This window comes from Anastrepha obliqua, chromosome 3, assembly GCF_027943255.1.
Source record: "Anastrepha obliqua isolate idAnaObli1 chromosome 3, idAnaObli1_1.0, whole genome shotgun sequence".
Lineage (NCBI taxonomy): Eukaryota > Metazoa > Arthropoda > Insecta > Diptera > Tephritidae > Anastrepha > Anastrepha obliqua.
The window spans coordinates 67,194,341-67,213,366 of record NC_072894.1 but is presented as its reverse complement, the minus strand read 5'-3'; the positions used below and the strand labels follow the sequence as shown (position 1 = coordinate 67,213,366).

Sequence of the window (19,026 nt, the reverse complement as noted above, 5' to 3'; positions counted from 1 at the left end):
TCCAAATGAGCCCAACGAGCTAAAATGCTTCGCAATGATCATTTGACTTCAATTCTTGCACAAGCTATATTTTATAGGCACCTAAGCCAAGATCCTTAGGTAAAATTTTCCACGAAATCGAAGGACAGAGGCCAACTGGTTGTTCTCCAACACTTCGCTCTATGAATTTCACGAACATATTTATTTATTTCAAATTAAATTTTAACAATTTTTCCGATTCATGATTACCTGCCAAACCTTACTGAACAGAAATGCTGCTCTCAGCTGTCAAACCATAGTTATCGATATCCATAGTTCTCATGCAGTTAAAAAAACACTCGATACTACCGGCTGTTTGGCTAAATGATTAAACATTTTTTTATGAAGTGAAACTTTATTGAAGAAAATATGTCGTTCACTAGGATACCCGAGATTATGTTATAGAAAAAAAAAACATATGAAACATAAAACAGTTACAGCACTTAAACTGTTTGTAAATTAAATTTTAAAGTTCGAAAGATCTTAATGAAATACTCTACCGTACCTATACAGAGTAAGAAATTATTCTCAACAACTTTGCGCTGCTTGCATTACGTCATATACATCATCCTCTTGTTTATCACAAATATTTTGTCTGAAGGGATTAAAAAAACAAACAGCTTTTGTTATACAAGTATTTTCAGCTTACATCCATATAGTTTTGGCTGGTTACCACCCATATTTCATGAATCCCTCGATTATTTCAAAATCTTTCAAACAAGTTACCCTTGGAACTTACATTTCTGAGTTTGCCACATTCATTGCATTTTATGTTCAGAACACGTGTCACGACAATTCATTCGCTTAGCAGGCCATACTTTAGCATTTGTGCTTTTATATTCTACGCTTTACTTGTATTTATATATATTATAATACGCGGAATATCTTTGTCTACTACTTGTAATAACGAAAAAGATAAAATAAAAAAACATAATATCAAATATTTTCGCGCTACTCACTTCAAATTCGCTTGCGTGAATAAATGCAACGGTCGTCGACTGCGCCCCACTGAGCCGTGCAGCTGCAAGTGAGTGGGTGGATTATGTCTTCCACCCAAAGTGGAAATACCGTTGTAGTGATTACCAATAGCTTTGCCAACTGTATTCATATTTGTACTTGAATTCGAGATGCCCTGAGTGTTGTGGAGATTATTCGCATTCCTTTTCCGTTGTAGGGTCTTTGATGCTGACGACGTACTCGATGATGTGGACGACGAGCGGAAGCGTGAACCCGTCAGCACAGCAGCTAAATTGGCGGCGATGCGATTGTCGAAGCGATTAAAGTAGCTGCCATTGTCGACACTCGGCTGATTGCTGTTGCTATTCTGATTGTTGCTGTTCGCCGTTGTTGGCGAAACTGTGGTTGACCGCATTGCTGTTGTTGTATGCGCTGCTGCGGTATTGGTGGCAACACTATCTGGCGTTGTATTGCTATTACGCTCATAATCTAAATTATTGTTAATCATTTTGAATGAATTTACGCGGCGATTATGCGGTTATCCTTGCCAAGCGAAGGACACCTGCGGTGATTTTGCTCTTTTTTTTTTCTTTGTTTTTGTTTTTGGTTTGGAACTGTCGTTTGGCCACAGTTTTCACTTTTCGCTATTCACTTTATATCTTACACATATATTTTTTGTACATATTTTTTGAACTGATTTATATTTTTTGGTGTGCTGGTTGAAAAAATTAAATTATTATCGTATTTATGGTTTTAACCGCTAACTACCAGTGGGTGGTATTTGAGTCTCTACTGATACCCTGTTATTTTTTATTTCTTTTCATCCCTGGCTACTGTTGAAGCCACATTTTATGCCACATTACCACAGTTAATTCATGCGTAAACTGACAGCAGCGTACACATTAAATCCCCAACAAAAAACAATGGAACGCATCCAAGGGCAACCAAAGCGTTGAGCCGGAAGGAAACAAGCGTTGGCAAACCGCAAAAATCACAAACAACAATGGCAATGAGGCATTACGTCACATCGATAGCAAAGCCAATGCAATGCACAAGGGTAGCAACAGAATAAAGACAAAAAACCAAAACAACAATAACGTTTTTGTGCAATACATGTGGACCAGGAGATTAGCAGGAATGAAAAGCATCAATGCACTGAGTACGAAAGAGTGTGGAAGTGCTCCTTAAGGGGGGCTGAGTTGCAAGTTCAGTGAGAAGTAGGAAGGTAAAAAGTGTGTGGTAGCAAATATACGAGTTATTGACTTAATATGTATATAAACATATACGAGTACTACATACTCTATTTTAAAAACAAGTTCAATGGTGGAACATGAGAATATGGGAATAAACTGGTACGAACAAAATTAAACTTAGAAGTCACTTCATGATACTTCAAGAGTTTCTCAATGCAGCGACCTAGGCTAAATTTTGTACCTGCTATTCATTCTATCCTTATAAGATCTTCAAAAATGTATAGGACGTTGTACAACGATTTGTTCGTTGTTTGGCAAATGGTATGTATTCATTCAATAGAACTCTTTCTGCTTCTACAAAGCTATTATAATTGTATTTTTTTTTTGTTTCTGTTTTGTAGATTTTTTATTAGTTTTGAGGCTTAGAAATGGAATACTCAGGAGACAAAAATCAACACTTTCGACACCTGCTCGTCTTTGCTTTTTATCGAGGGCAAAAAGCTGACGGAGCAGCCCGGAACATTTGCAACGCGTGTGGAGAAGTTGTCATAGGTGAGTCTACTTCACGGAAATGTTTTGTAAAGTTCAAAAATGGCGACTTCGACGTCGATGGCACGCCTCACAGCGGATGGCCTTCTGAGTTCAATGAAGAACGTCTGAAATCACTTTTGAAGGAGAACGGTCGCCAAACCATCGTTGGTCGTGAATTGGCGGGAAAAATGAACTGCGATCATAAAACAATTGTCAATCACCTTCATTCAATGGGATTTACCGAAAACTTGAGAGCCCTATTAGCTCACGAGCTCAATGAGAAAAACAAAGAAAGTCGCCTTTGAATTGCTTCTCGGCATCTCGACCGCCATCGAACAACACACGGTCATAAGCAGCACTTTTTGTATCAAATCGTCACGGGAGATGAGAAATGGTGCCTATACATCAATATGAAGCAAAGAAAGGAGTGGATGGTTCCGGGAAAAACGCCAAAGACGAGAGCCAAGCAGATCTTCATCCAACGAAGATCATAATGTATGTTTGGTAGGACTGGGATATACTCGAGAAGAATACCACTGTTAACAAGGAGCTCTACATTGCCCAGATACACCTCGCGAATGAGGCTATTCGACTGAAAAGGCCTAACCGATATGCTAAAACCATACTCCTTCACGACGACACCAGGCCTCATGTTGCATAAATCGGCAAAGTTCCACTTAAAATATATTCAGAATTTTGCTAAGTTTTACTGCAAAATACATACACACATTGACTATGCAGAGGTCAATTGACCCCAGTTTATTTTATCCAGAGCTCTTCTAACAGAGCGCTCAAAACGATAAAATTGTTTTTCCCTTGATTTTCATTTTAATGTTTGTATTTAAATGAATGTATGGCGGGTAGTTATAACGCGAATGGACTAAAATTCTTTACGCTTATTTATACGATGTCGCATTCAGCAATAGCTATATTCTTAATCAAAATTATGGTATTTTTAGAGGCACAAGTACTTAGATATAAACTAATTTTTCCTAATTTTTTTTTTATTTTTTCCATGTTCTATGGAATACAACTTTTACATTTACAGTTGGTGTATTTATGTGGAAAGCTTATTTTACTTCGAATGATTGAATAAATCATGCTAGGTAGTAATACGAGGTGTGTTCATAAAGTATCGCGAATTTTGAATTTTCGCAGGTTACGTATATTCGAATTTAATTTTTTTTTTGCGATATGTTGGTACTCATGTCTCTCACACATGCCGACGAGTTCGGCTAAATTTCGACCAAAAGCGCATCGCATGATGAGTGTTAATGAGATGTTGTACTCTGTCCGCGACGACCCAAATTTGCTCTAGAGGGTCATAACTGGTGACGAATCGTGGGTTTTTGGTTATGACGTGGAAATCAAAGCTCAATCATCTCAATGGAAGCTGCCGTACGAACCAAGACCGAAAAGAGCGTGCCAAGCTCGGTCGAATGTAAAAGTTTTGCTTACAGTTTTCTTCGATTGTATCATGAGTTCTTGCGACAGGGTAAAACGGTCAATAAGGAATATTACCTGCAAGTTATGCGCAATTTGCGCGAAGAGATTCGCCAGAAACGCCCGGATTTGTGGAAGAACAAAAAATGGCTCTGGAATCACTATGACGCTCCAGCTCACACTAATGATGCCACAGCCACCGTATTCCCCAGGTCTGGCCCCCTGTGAATTTTTCTTGTTCCCGAAACAGAAGAGGCACATGAAAGGACGACGCTGCGATTGACGAGATAAAGACAGCAACGGAGGAGGAGCTGAACAAGATAAAAAAAAGATTTTTTGAAGTGCTTCGAAGATTGGAAAAAACGTTGGTACAAGTGCATAATGTCTCATGGGGATTATTTTGAAGGGAACAAAATAGATATTAAGAATAAATCAATAATTTTTGAAAAAACACAAACTCGCGATACTTTTTGAACACACCTCGTATATGATGTAGGCGGTGACTGAAGAAAAAACGATTTTTCAAAATTAAGATACCCGTAAGAGATGATACGAACTGCAGGTAAGGCATTAACTCACTTGAATATGACGTTGAATTGGCTGTGTCCTATAATAGAATTAGAGAGTTGAATTCAGAAGTGTTAGACTTCACAAGATTATCGTAACAAAAGAATGGTTCTGCGCATAGAATTGGCTACATACGTCGACTGAAACCTCTCAAAGCATCTCTATGCACTTTTGACCAAGAATTCCAAGGGCATAGGTAGATATAAGTATAGAAATATATAGGTAAGAAAAATGTCGTTTCAAAATGTAGGCATGTTGGAATGTATACCCAAAAATAGCTTATGCTGAAATGTTAATTGTTCATGGAAAACCAATGAAGAATGAAGAAGAATGGGTTATATTATTGACACTCCAAAGTAAGGTTTGAAAGGTTAGCATTTTATTTCACATATAGTTTTAAAAGGTAAATTGCATATGATCTATTGTATCCTAAATAAGCTAACAATTTGTGAAAGGGAGTTGCCACCTGAAGAAGCAGCTATGTTAAAATGAAAATCATAAAAAATAAAATTATTGTAACCATAGGTTTACCAAAGAAAAAAAAAATTAAAATTAAGAATATTTTTACAGCAAAATTTCGTGAAAAATTTCTTAAAACATATTCATAATCTATATAAGTGGCGTTAGGACCATAGATTTTAATGCAATGATCAGGCGAGCGTTTTTATTATGTTTTTCCCAATATGCGGTGCTAGGCTTTTTCTTTAATATAAAAATATTCGAGCATGTACTTTGTATGGAAGAAAAGGAGTGACACCTCAGCAAAAAAATCGTGAAAAGTCAACGGTATTTTGAAGTCATTCGATACTTGCACTGAAATATGCTATAAAACTACATACCCAGAAAATGTTTAAAAATTCTGGTTAACAAGTTTAAAGTTTTAAAGTTTTTTGGAAAATTTTGTACAAAGTTTGAGTCTTATATAAAAAAATCGAGGTGTGTTTATAATTTTGCAGCAGGTTATGAATGAGAAGAAATTGTAGGGGTATGAACCAATTTTGATTAAAGCAAGTACAAATATTTGTTTTCAGTCAAATCAGTTATTTACCGATTGATATTTCACTATGTAAGAAAAGCCAATTATTATATGTAAGATGAGGACCTCGCGACACCTTAAGAGAAACTAAAAGAACGAGTAGTGGATTCGACGCAAGGTTCCACTGTCCAACCATACGGTCATTCACAGAAGAGTTAGTTAATGATATGATAAAATTAAATGAATGATGAAATGAAAAACTGATTATGCAGCACTACTGTACAGATCCTATATCTTCGAGAGCAATGATTTTTTAGTGTGAAATGTCAAATTGACAACAAGCATGGTAATGGTAATGATGATGGTTGTACGGGTTAGGCTAAGACCTTTATACACCAGGTTAATCTATTGTGCACCCCTTAGTGCTTAATTTTGGAGGGAGCATTTGTAAGTCTTCATTCTCTAGTAGGTAAGTGAATTCTGTATATCCTGTGACCTAATGCTTCACAGTTGGTGATTAAGTCTTCCAAGGACTCTTCTTCATCACAGCAGTACCGGCATAAACTAGTGCTAGATAGTCCTATTGTTTTGAAATGTTTTTTGCACGCAAAGTGGCCTGCAAGTGCTTCACAGAGTAATCTGAGGTCTCTTTTGTCTAGGGTTAGATCAGATTTTGCTCTGGAGTGACTAAGACCATTCGTGCCATTCTAGTATTCCTTGGTTTTTTCTTTGGGCCCATTTTTTGGTTTCCTTTTTCAGGTTGTTTTGGTTAAAGCCAATAAATGGGCCTTCCGCGCCTTTTTTGGCGTAAAGTCTGCGTTCTCATTTCTCTCGTGTTCCTCATGTCCGGGTATCCAAATCAGGGAAACCTGCCAGTTTGTTGAGTGCATTGTTACACTCTATAAGGGGTTTTGAATTAAACGTAAAGCCAGTGAAGGCTTTCAGGACTGATTGACTGTCCGAAAGTTCTTTAATTTTTACTTTTTCGAACCCGATACTATGGATACGATTTCCACTGTTTTAATTATGGCGAAAAGCTCCGCATGGAAAATTATGGTATATGTGCCCAGTACTAAAGATTGTGTGCTCTAAGCCCCAAAATTCCTGCTTCTACCTCCTGGACCATTTTCGATCTATCTGTATCTGTATCTATCCATACACCAACAAGCATAATCGTTTACCGTTGTTTGATCAATACTCTACCGATAAAATAATGGCTTTTTTTTTCAAACTAATCCATATTATGCAACTTTTAGTATATAAAGCAGTAAGCAAACCTTAAAGGAATAGTTTCGAGAAATCGGAATACTTGCAATTATCATCTACCTACAGTACTTATAGGGAAATTCCTACTTATTTACTATAAAATGTATATGTGTGCTCATACCAACAATTTGGTACACATTTGTGTACTACGGGTCAGAATAGGTTAGAATTATAATGCAAAAACTTGCATGAATACTTGATGCTTATTTGCTTCTGAGTTTTTCTATAATATCTGAGGATTTCATTTCAATTGGTCGACCTTAGCGTGGTTAATCATCTTCAATTAAGCCCCTAACAAGCTTGAATAACCTATTAATCTTGTACAGAGGCGATATGTTCCCCATGTACCAATAGAATGGGCTATGAACTTGAGTGTGTACCATGATGAGCAACCGCACAACCTAATCTAATCTAGTGAAAAACTTATGCAAAGTTCAAAACTGAATTTTCTCCATAACTGATTTTTCTTCTGATAGACTTGTTTTTTTCTGATATTTCATAGATAAATGAACTGATTTGACTGAAATTTATATTTTCATGTGGCGAAGTAGTGCTACTGAAAAAATAATTCCCCATCATTTTTCGTCTGGTATTTCCACAACCTTTCAGACTTCCTCTCGTGGTCTAATGATCCTTTCACTTTTCTTGCTTGAGCCAGTCAAGTCAATACGTGGCTCTGCCAAAATATCTGGGGTGCTCATAGTACCAGTTAAAGAGACGATTCATTTTGCGCCACCGTGAACATATGTATGTATGTTCTTTTTAATCTCTTTTGCGTGCTACTCGTGTATTACTGAATACCCGAGTATTACTAGAAAATATTAGACAACCAGAGGACAGGTATGTGGTTTTATCTTGAGGGAATTGCTTGAATTTTTATGTAGATTTATATATTTTGTAAAAAGTAAGTGGAACGTGTGTATGTGGAATAAGTATATGAAACGGACATGTGGACTAATTAAAATATTTGTTTGAGTTTTAATAAAATATGTTCATGTGTAATTTAGGCCTTTTTTATACTGGTGAGAATGAAATTCGTTTAAAAAGCATTTGCACATTTCCATCAATTCGTGCATGTAAATTGTTATTGCAAAAAATTTTCATTATAGAAATATTTATACAATAAGAGTATGAACCATGATTTTTTTTTCTTTTTTGAAAAACAATATTTTTGTAATATCACTTTCTCATCTCTTTGAAATCCAATTATTTAACTGTGTAAGTGCTTGTGTTATTTGGAATTAAAATTTTTATTTTGCAGCAAGATTTCTTGAATGTGCCTTTATTGAATTTTTCCCACTATACTAATAAATTCCAATTATTTCACTTTTCTGCTCTGTGGCAGTTATTTTAACGAGCATCGAGTATGCAAATTGTTACGCATTAGCCAATTTCAATCGATGTTAAGTTTTTTGTTGTGTATTTCATCAACTCAATAGATTTTTACTGAAGCTATTGTGATGGTTGTTTTTCTTGTTGAACTGTTTTTGGTGTTGATAGTCCAATTTTATGATTTTTTTTATTGATTTTGTTGTATAAATAGCAGCCGATATGCATGAAAAATAAAAGAAAAAGAGGAAATTAATTTTTTTATTGAATTTAGTTTGTCAAGCGCATGTCTGTGAAAATAATTTATGTATGAAATATTCCGTGGAATTGAAATATTTTCAAAATAAATTAAATACATAAATTGCACACTGACATTTATACTGACCTCTGATTTTGATCTAATAGATCCAAACACTTCATTGATGCACGCAGCGCTAGAGCTGGGGGTTTGACGGATTAATTTGGAAAATTGTGACAGCTCAATAAATGCAGTGCTTGCAGGTGTTGAGTGATAGTTCATTAGTTGACATATTTTGTGAGCTGCAATGTTAAAATAAAAGGAAAAAACAAGGTCAATGAGTATTTGGCATAACTAAGAATGTACATAATTTTTGTTAAATTATTTTATAAACAAATGTTATTACAACATTTTAGTTTCAGTTTTCGATTGTACTTAAGTTCTTATAAGCACTGTACTGTTTCCTGATAGATGTAATTATTGAGCTTCATCAAATAATTATTTATGCATTGCATAGGGACATACTATTGGGCGGTTTAACGCTGACAGCCACACACCGATCTTTTTCTCATGACCAGCCTTATGAAGGGTCTTTCAATTATGGAGCATAGAATTCCTAGACTGTAACTTCTTTCTATGCCCCCTTTGACCTTTTTCAAGTAAAACAGGTGTAAAATTTTACACGATCGAACAACGCGTTAAAATTATTCAAACTTATTTTGAAAATAGTCGACCTTTAAGGCAACTTTCTGATCTAGAATATCAAAAAAACCGATTTTTCCATGTTATGATAGTTTATACTTTCATAAATATACTTAAAAATATGGCATAACCATAGATGAAAAACTAAATTAGGAACGACATATAGAAAACAAACGAAATGAAGTCAAAAACAAGTTCAGACAACTATACTGGCTGTTGGCTAAAAGTCCTAAGCCTTAACAAAAAAGTAGTCATATATAAATCTATAATTTCACCCATTTGGAAATATGATATAAAAATCTGGGGCACAGCAAAAAAAAAACAATATCAAAATAATTCAAAGGGCGCAATCTAAAATACTTCGAACAATAACAAAAGCAGGCTGGTATATACCAAACGACGTGATCCACAGCGACCTCAATATCGACACAATAGATGACACAATTAGAAACTACCGCATCAAGCATATACAACGACTAACAAATCATCAAAATAAACAAATGCGCAAACTACCACAATCGGAGAAATCGGGAGCACGAAGATTAAAACGATTAACTCGAACAGATCTCACAATATAATAAAACAAAAAAAGAAAAAGCAAAAAATAATAATAATTATAACACTTAGAAAATAATATAATGTAGCATAATTTGAAGCAAAATTTAAAGTTTATATAGCATTGGTTGGAGAACAAAGAGTTCCAATAATACTTTAAAAATAAATATTTATATATAGTTTAAATTTAACAGATTTTTATTTAAAAAGAGAAATAATAAAAAAAATATATACTTGCAAATTTTTATACTGAAATTCGTTGTAGTTGTGACGTTACAGTCCTTTAAAACGAGACCGGTTGGGAGTACGACGCCCAGGTATAAGCGCGTTAACCGTGTTTTTCTCGAAACTATTTTTTCCGAGTTGATGTTGGTAATTTCTCAAAAAGTACTGAACCGATTGATTTGAATTTGTAATATGTTATTGAGACTTATAGCTCTCGCGGATAGCAGAATTATAATTTTATAATCAATTTCTCTAATTTTTTAAGAGCGAAAACGTAAAAAAGTCATTTTTTTTTTGTTTTTCCAATAAACAGATAAAATATTTAGAAACATTTTTTATTTTTGGAATTCTACCTCCCATCATAGCGACATATCCCCAGATGAATAATCGACCGATTTTTTTTTCAGACGTACCTGAGCAGCCCAATCAGTTACGCCAGTGGCATGTGTTACGTCAGGGGAAGCATTATTTTTTATTATTGTCATTTTAAAAAAAATATTTAATTTTTTTTTGTGCAAATAAAGAATTGATCTAATGAATAGAAACGATTTTCAATTGATACCGATTGTTTTTCTTCAATTTTCACGTCTCTCGACCAGAAAGATGCCTTAAAAAGAACAAATCACAAAATTCGTGATTATATGGTGAAAATAAACGCCCGAATGAGTTGACATTACAAAGGTTGGTGAAACAAATTCAAGAAACCGGTTCTAGCGAGGATAGAAAAAGGACTGATAGATCAAAGCTGGAAGTTCTGTTGATGATATTGTTGCTTAGCACAAAGTGTTTTGCTGAACCACCCTCAACATCGACATTTCGACATTCTCAGCAATTTGGCATTCATCAATCGACTGTTTGGTGGGTTTTTCCTGAAGACTTGCCCATGTAAAGAGCTGTATTTTGAATAAAAATAGTAGAACCTGGAAGAATCCTAATGTTTTATTGGGTATGGGAATAATGGCAATGGCACATACTTCATACCATGTATTATTTAATTATTTAAATGATAGTAAGTTCGGGTAAGAAAGGACGTAAACTTATTCCCATAGCCAATATTTTAAAACAACAACTAGATGCGAATTTTGAAAGACCCTGTACAAATGGTTAAAAAGGGTATTCTGGCCAATTTTCAGCTTCTGAGCAATGGAATAAGTGCTCTTCTTGTGCTGGTATAACTGGATGATTTCCAGATTTCTTGATTATTTTCCACAATGGGCCTACCAAAATGGAATCCCTTGATTCAGCACTTTGCTTTCTCATTCCATATTGTATGGGTTCATAAATAGCGACCTGCTCTGACTTTTCACCTAAGCTGTAGTGATACTGAAAAGTGTGAAGAATATTCTGATTTTTTTGCATTATCTTGCAACTTTTCATGGCAGAAATACACTCGGAGGTTTTCCATTGCCTGCCGAAGAGCGACCGCTATTAGAAAAATGGTTTTCTTAATTTTGGTGTTTCGCCGAGATTCGAACCTACGTTTTATTTGTGAATTCCGAATGGTAGTCACGCACCAACTCATTCGGCTACGGTGGCGGCCAACACTATATCACACAATTTAAAGGCGAAACCGGTGCAAAATGTCCTCGGAGTACCCGCTTTTACAATGGGACAACCTTCAAAGATTTTGCTCTGAAGCAGCAATACATGCTCTCCAACAACAAAGGGAAGCCTATCCTTATTAGATGAGAGGTAACTCCAATCTCTATCTATCACTATCAAGAGAAAATAGACGCTTAAAGGAAATACGTAAAAAAAGTTCTAAATATTTTCCCAGTATAATCGAAAGACACCTCATTGGGCAGCTAATCAACTGTGCCGGAGCATAATATAACGAAATTACAACATTTCCAGTTATATGGTGTAGAAAAGGATACACTTACCTATACATGTATATTCGTATACATACATACATATTTATGTAAATACGGGCATACCAAAACAAAAAATGCACGCAATCATATGAAAATAAAATCAAAGCAAACAAGGACTATACAAATAACAGTCCATAGTTGGCGAGGTAATCGGCCAAGCAACCCCATCAAAATGTGCCTCAAAGTTAATGAAACTGTAGCGTATAAAAGAAGAGTTGAGTTGCCCGCAATCATTAACGCCAATTCCCAAAGGCTGGACAGAAAGAAAGCGAAAATCAAACCGACCCACAAACTGCGCAGGATTGGTGAGTGTTAACAGTTGAGTAAATAGCCAGAACTATGAATAAACCAAAACTCATTCAAGCGTTAATGCGGCAAAGTAACAGGAAAGAAAAAAAACAGGAATCAACTGATATGAAAGCCACAGACACCATACCCAATATAAATATAAATATTATACCCACAAATAAATAAAATAAAATGCAAAATAAACAAATAGAAAAATTGGCAGAGATTAAAGGATACTCGGCGCAAATGTCTTCTTAATTACTTTGCAACGAGCTAACGAGTAAACGAGCGGTGGACGAATAAGTGAAATGGGTGCAAGTGACTGGCCGAAAATAGGACTGGTGGCCTTCGTGTGCTGCAGCTTTGTCAACATGAAAGTGTGTAGGCAAGCGACTGAGCCACCGGTAAATCGGTGATGCAAAAAAAACTCTTGGCGAACAAAGAAGTAGAGAAGGGGAAAGACACACAAATAAAAAATAGCAACAATTTTAGCGTAAGTAATTCAATGTTGTCTTTCGAAGGGAGTTTGTTGAGGAAAGTTAATCGTAGCAAGTGCCGACAAACGTCTACCAACACGTTAGCCTTCAAACGGAAGTAATTTAATTAATTACAAATGAAACGGAAACTCAGCACAGCTTCCAGCGATAGCACACGAATGTACAGGGTGGCACAAGATGCAGATACCTATTTGACGCCAATTATTTAGCAAATTTAGCCTTGGAGCGATACTCAGTTGAACAACGCCTAAAAGTGATAGAAAAGTTTTATGAAAAAGGTCGATCTACAATAAGTCTATTTCGCGCATTGTGGGATTTTTTGTCAACATTTTTAGCCAAACGGACGCGTAAATATGCAAGCAGCATTTCCAGTACTGAAAATCAACATTTCACTCGTGAAAAATTATGGTCCCACAACGAGAATAGAGATTGGAGTGATATTTGGGCTGGCTTAGGTCTTGGACCGTATTTCTTTGAAAATGATGCCGGTAATGCTGGGCGGCCGCCGTAGGCGAATGGGTTGGTGCGTGATTACCATTCGGAATTCACAGAGAGGTCGTTGGTTCGAATCTCGGTGAAAGCAAAATTAATAAAAACATTTTTCTATTAGCGGTCGCCCCTCGGCAGGCAATGGCAAACCTCCGAGTATATTTCTGCCATGAAAAAGCTCCTCATAAAAATATCTGCCGTTCGGAGTCGGCTTGAAACTGTAGGTCCCTCCATTTGTGGAACAACATCAACACGTACACCACAAATAGGAGGAGGAGCTCGACCAAACACCTAACAGAAGTGTACGCGCCAATTATTTTTTTTTTTAATGCTATTAAGGTGGAGTTTAAGGTTATTGCGACAAGATAGCAAACTTTTTATGACTCGAATTAGGTTTCGACACGATTCTAATTGCCACACAGCACATGAAACAATGGCTTTATTGCGACAGCAAACTTCCGAATGTATTTCTGTCATGACAGAGCAGCTTATAAAAAATCATTTACCGTTCGGCGTTCGTTTAAAAGAGTAGGTCACTCCATTTGCGAAAATCATTAAGACACACATCACAAATAGGAAGAGGAGTTCGCCCAAACACCTAACAGAAGAGTACGCGCCAATTATTTATTTATTTATTATTTATCCTTGGTTGCCAGGGAAGTCGTGGTTCGCATTGTGTTTCATACAGAAGTGACATGCACCAAAAAAATGATAAAATTAAACAAATAATTTCGGTAATTTTTTTGTAATTTATTAATAAAAAAATTTGCGTTCTTATTTCATCACCCTGTGTAAGTAGGTACAGATGGGTGTTGAACAATTACATTTACATGCCAACTCAATCGATGAGCTCAAACGCACCGCAGCCAATACCTTTTGCTTCGTTTGGTTTGATTTTGTTATGTGGCAGGCAAATATATGCTCGTGCATATTTCTTTACTTGTGTGTGTAGTTTGCTACATTTACTGGGGCATAAAGGGTAACCTGGGTAACTGGAGCTTCGGCAAGAGATTTAGCTTGAATTGTACTTTCTGCAAATGTTGCACAGCCGCTACCAAATCCGTCTGTTGGAAATCAGTGTTTTTCTGGGGATGTGTAGGTATTCGTTTGTGCTCTGAAAACGTAAATTTAATTTTGCCTTGTAGATTAGTGTGTTTTTGTAGCTATGGAGGCTGTTGTGAATATAATGATTTTACTTAGAATTGCCTTGCTTTAATTGCCTGGAACTGTACTGTACTTATTTGAGCTGTTATTGGCGGCTTAAATTTACGTTAATTATCTGGCACTCATTTTTCCCTAAATATACAATTCGGCTTGCGAAGAACGACAAAATTAGTAGACGTAGCTGATACAAATGCTTTGCGTTTGAGTAACGTCACGGAAGTATTATAAACTTCAATGTTAACCGTAATGACTTTGCATAATCAAACTGGAAGCTTAATGGTTAAGTTAAAGTTAAGCCCGGTTAGCTCAAATTTCGTCATTTACATTGTCACCATAATTGCAACTAGCCCAAATTGAGGTGCTACTTTACTCAGAGGAACTTTTGGTGAGCGTATCATCTGACAAATACTTATTTTAGAGCTCATTTATTTATGCTTATTAGCCGGTCTTAATTGGTGACATGAAAATCAACATTCGATGGGGTATTAATGAGTTAATCAGCCAAGTTCAAATTTCTCTGACATTCACACGTAAGAGAATTACTAAGCCTGCCCGAATATCGGGCTAATAGAAAACATTGTACAAACTGGGACCAAAAGAGTAAGACGCAATCAAAGTTACCGTCAACCAAAAATATTTTACATTGATACTTTTGCAAGTTTTGTACTGTTCATTCGATTTGGATAAAACTTTTGTGAGTTACTCAAATCATTCGCTCTGGGCGAGTGATGGGTGTACACCTGGGAGAAATTTCATGTCAAGTGACACAAATATTTTGGACATTGTCGTAAATTTTTCTACAAATTGGTTTATTTGTAGACTAGAGAATAGTTATATAAAAAAAATATAGTAATAATAAAAATAACATATTTTTGTAACTTTATAATTTTGGAATTTATTCAATGTTAAAATTTTGGTATTAAGTTAATTAAGTGAAATATTTTCAGCTCTTTCAAAATGTGTGAGTTTCTTCTTTTGCTAGGATAAAATATACTTAAACATGCCAGTGATAAATACCGTGTATGTGCTTAATAATGTCCTTTTCAATAAGAGGTGGTATTTTGTTATTCAAAGAAAAATTATATTTCTTTATATAGGCGATAGGATGTTTATTTCATTATAAAGAGGAAAGTATGCCGTTAATAGTGGAAAATAACATCAGGCAAATGATCACTACGACCACGCTTACAGGACTATATCCTTTTCATGGAATTTTTCATAACCCAATTGTAAAGTGGCTGCCATATGTCCTCGATAGCCTCACGAATTCCATTTTTGAGGTCTTGAATCGACCCTGGGCTATTGGCGTAGACCTTCTATTTCACGTGGTCCCAAAGAAGAAAGTTACATGGAGATAACACGGTCCGGAAACTTTTCACTTTTTCAAAAGATCAATGGTTTCGTTGCTTGTGTGGCACGTAGCGCCGTCTTTGCTGAAAATAAACGTTGTCCCGATCAATACCATCCAATTCTGAGCATAAAAAATCGTTAATCATCTCTCCTGTTTAACACCTAACACCTGTTATTGGAAACCCCTTTATATAGTGATGCATCCATCGATTTGCAAACGGACGTTATTTGATATCCGGCACATGTCTGCCGATTAGTCCAATTTTTTACTACTTTTTTCAATAAATCTGGCCATATGGCGCCAATGGTAACTTGAATATGGCAATAAACCATAATAAATAATTAAGCTATATGGCAAGTTGAGCCATATTGTTCGAACCAAATATCATCGATGTTTAGCTGATTAATATTTGGAAACAAGAATTCGGTCAGCATGGCTCGATAGCGCTCGCTTCACCGTTCCTTCCTCAGCTCCTTCCTCATTTTTTCAACGTAAGTTTTGACTATTTGGAAGCCTTCTTGTGGCGTTAAACAATTCATGATCACTTGTCAAACCTTTTTGAGCAGAAATATCAACACAGTTTGTGTCTCAACTGTCAAACCATAATTATCGATAGCGATAGTTCTCATGCAGCTAAAAACCACCCGATATAACAAGTACGTAGACTAGCGTTTCCCTAAGCAGAATTTTGCAGTTATGCACATCGGACTATGAAAATGTTAAAAAGAACCGAACCACCGAAAAACTACATACAAAAATTTTCAACAATGAATTAATCTCGAAATTTTTATTGCTTGGTATTAACCCTTGTCACTTCACTAGCTTGGGATTGCAAAATGTTCCACCTGGCAGATGGCGTTACGGTAGAGATTTACTAAATACCCTATTTGGGATGGTATTTGTTTAATATTAAAAATGCCAACTAGTTATTGATAAAACTAAAAAATGTATCGCTTTGCCAATAAACTTTTGGGGAATTCCAGGATATGGGTATTAAACTGCAATGAAGAGTCACCTAATATTTACAACGAGTTAAAAGCGTCAACTGCGATGGGATCAATCAATTTTGAGCAAAAAATTCTACTTGCATTAAAATTCTATATTTGTGGCAAGCCAAATATTTATAGTCAAGTCCACATATCGCTTAAATATAAAGCGTTATAATTGCTCATATTACATAACAGATATACGATGAGGAGCAGAGCGCGGGTCCTCAAATACATGACGTGCCCTGAATTTTAGCGTTCTAACCAAAGTGCCAAGCGTATACAGTAATGGCTCCAGTCGAGTTTTGGGGTTCACTTAGTTTAGCAGAAATGCCGCTACAAATTTCTATATTGAAATTTCAAGTAATAAATTTCATATATTTCATTTCAATAATTTCAAAATAAGTATAACGATACGCTATTTCGGGCAGAATTATACATATTTGTGATTTAAAAAACCTAAGCTTGATCTGGCGAAGTCACGACATTCCCTGCCTTATAATTTATTTAAGTAACGTAGTAGCGACTAACTGCCATTTTGATGTCAAATTTCAGATAAGACGATGTTGAGATCAACCACTTCAGCTGATAAAATTGAGCATGTTGCGCAGGTTGTGCACAAATCCTGAAGCGAATTCTACTCCCAATTAGTGATCCAGTTTCTCAATAAACCTGGGCGTCTACAAAAAAGTTGCGCAGCTGCATTCCGTTCATTTTCATTTTTGCATCTTCTGGAGTAATCATTACTAGCAGCTTACCAGCCTTCTAGCGGAAGCGCAGCAAGTCACTATCCAATAAAAATTGCGACCTGACTTGCAGCATTTTGACTGCAATTCACCAACAGGTTGGATATTATTTTTCATAAAAACTAATTCTCTCTTTTGTCATTTACATCAAAGGAGTTTGTTAATCTACAGTCTAACGCCATTTATGACTCATTTGCTGAAAATAGGGGATTTAAATATATACTACTGTTTGTTAATCTAATTGAGGATGCGATCTCATCTTGCTAGCTTAAATGATCCATCCATTTCGGCGATGCTTCTACGATCAGAAACTCAGATTAAGAATAAATGGAATTGGTTTCAGACGATATTTAAAAGAGTTATGCATAACTTACCTTGGCTCTAGGTAGGTAGGTAGGTTAGATGGAAAGAGTACCCCATGTATACTACAAGTAGCACTTATGTGCCGCCTTGAGAGAAAACCGCCTACAGCCATCCCCAAAGGGGACGCTAAGGAATCTCAAGCCCTAGTAGCCAGAGCGGGACATTTTCAGAGAAAGTGCCCTCTCTATAGTCTCTTTCTATGAAGGATGCCCACAGCTTCTGCAATAGAGATTGTACGGAATTCAAAGCTTCTCCGCATGAGTTCGGATCTCCCAGTGACCAGTGAGCACTGCAATGGATTTGGAAATTGAACGGCGGCGGATTCCCATCACCTTAAGCGTTTTGTTTATATCGTATTGAGGCCATAGTGTTTTCGAAATAGCACACGATGAGACAGACTTCCATCTGTCTTCCGCTTTTTTTAGAAAGAAATTGTGTAGTTTCCCCTTAACAACGGTCAAGGGGACACCGATATCTGAGAAGGGGACAACTGAAACCGGTTCTGTCGACCCCTTCCTGGCAAGCTCATCGACAATTTCTTTTCTCTCTATATTCCTGTGCCTAGGAACCCAGATAAGGGATATGTTTCCTGCACCTTCGAGGCGTTTGAGTTCCTCACAGGAGTTTACCAGAAGAGAGATGCAATATCGCAGCTTGACTATCGGAAAAAAATATTAATGTCTCCCCCAATAGCGATCATCAAGTATTTTGCATATTTTCAGGATTGCGAAGACCTCTGCTTGAAAAACGCTGCTTGTTTCCGGCAGTTTAAAGGAGACCGACATATTGGCTAATTTAGGGAAAGCCCCTGCTTGCACTCCAGATTCCATCTTGGATCCGTCAGAGGCTTGGCTCTATTTGTATTTGAAAATACGTAGATTTTCACATAGCTATAACTTTTAGAGTTTAGAAAACATTTAAAAATAAAAAAAAAATCCGAATGTTAGAAAAAAATTAAAATTTTAGGGAAACAAGACATATGTATATTGATTTGCATGTTAGCTCCGCTAACTCAGTGTATTTACACTATATACTTGTATAGTGCCAGCTTTTATGGTTAAAAACAGCTTAGCCAGGTTCAATTTGATTGCTAAGCAGATTAGCTAGATTCAAAATAGTAGCCTGAAAATATGAAAAAATGGTGAACTACTCTGCTTGAGAGTGTCGTGACTTACTAAACATAGCTATAACAAATAAGTCTACCAGAAAAACAGTCGCAAAATTAGATAGATGGAAGGATATTTTTAAATTAAATTACATTTAATTTA

At 36.1% G+C, this 19,026-nt stretch overlaps 1 protein-coding gene across 1 annotated transcript in view; it reads right to left on the bottom strand.

Annotated features, from left to right (window-relative positions):
• Positions 1 to 1,483, bottom strand: part of LOC129241510 (EGFR adapter protein-like) — a 41,135-nt gene extending 39,652 nt beyond the window's left edge. The window contains exon 1 of the mRNA XM_054877887.1: positions 978 to 1,483. Within this exon, the coding sequence (XP_054733862.1) occupies positions 978 to 1,483 (506 nt within the window). The remainder of the gene's footprint in view (positions 1 to 977) is intronic.
• Positions 1,484 to 19,026: the final 17,543 nt, after the last annotated feature.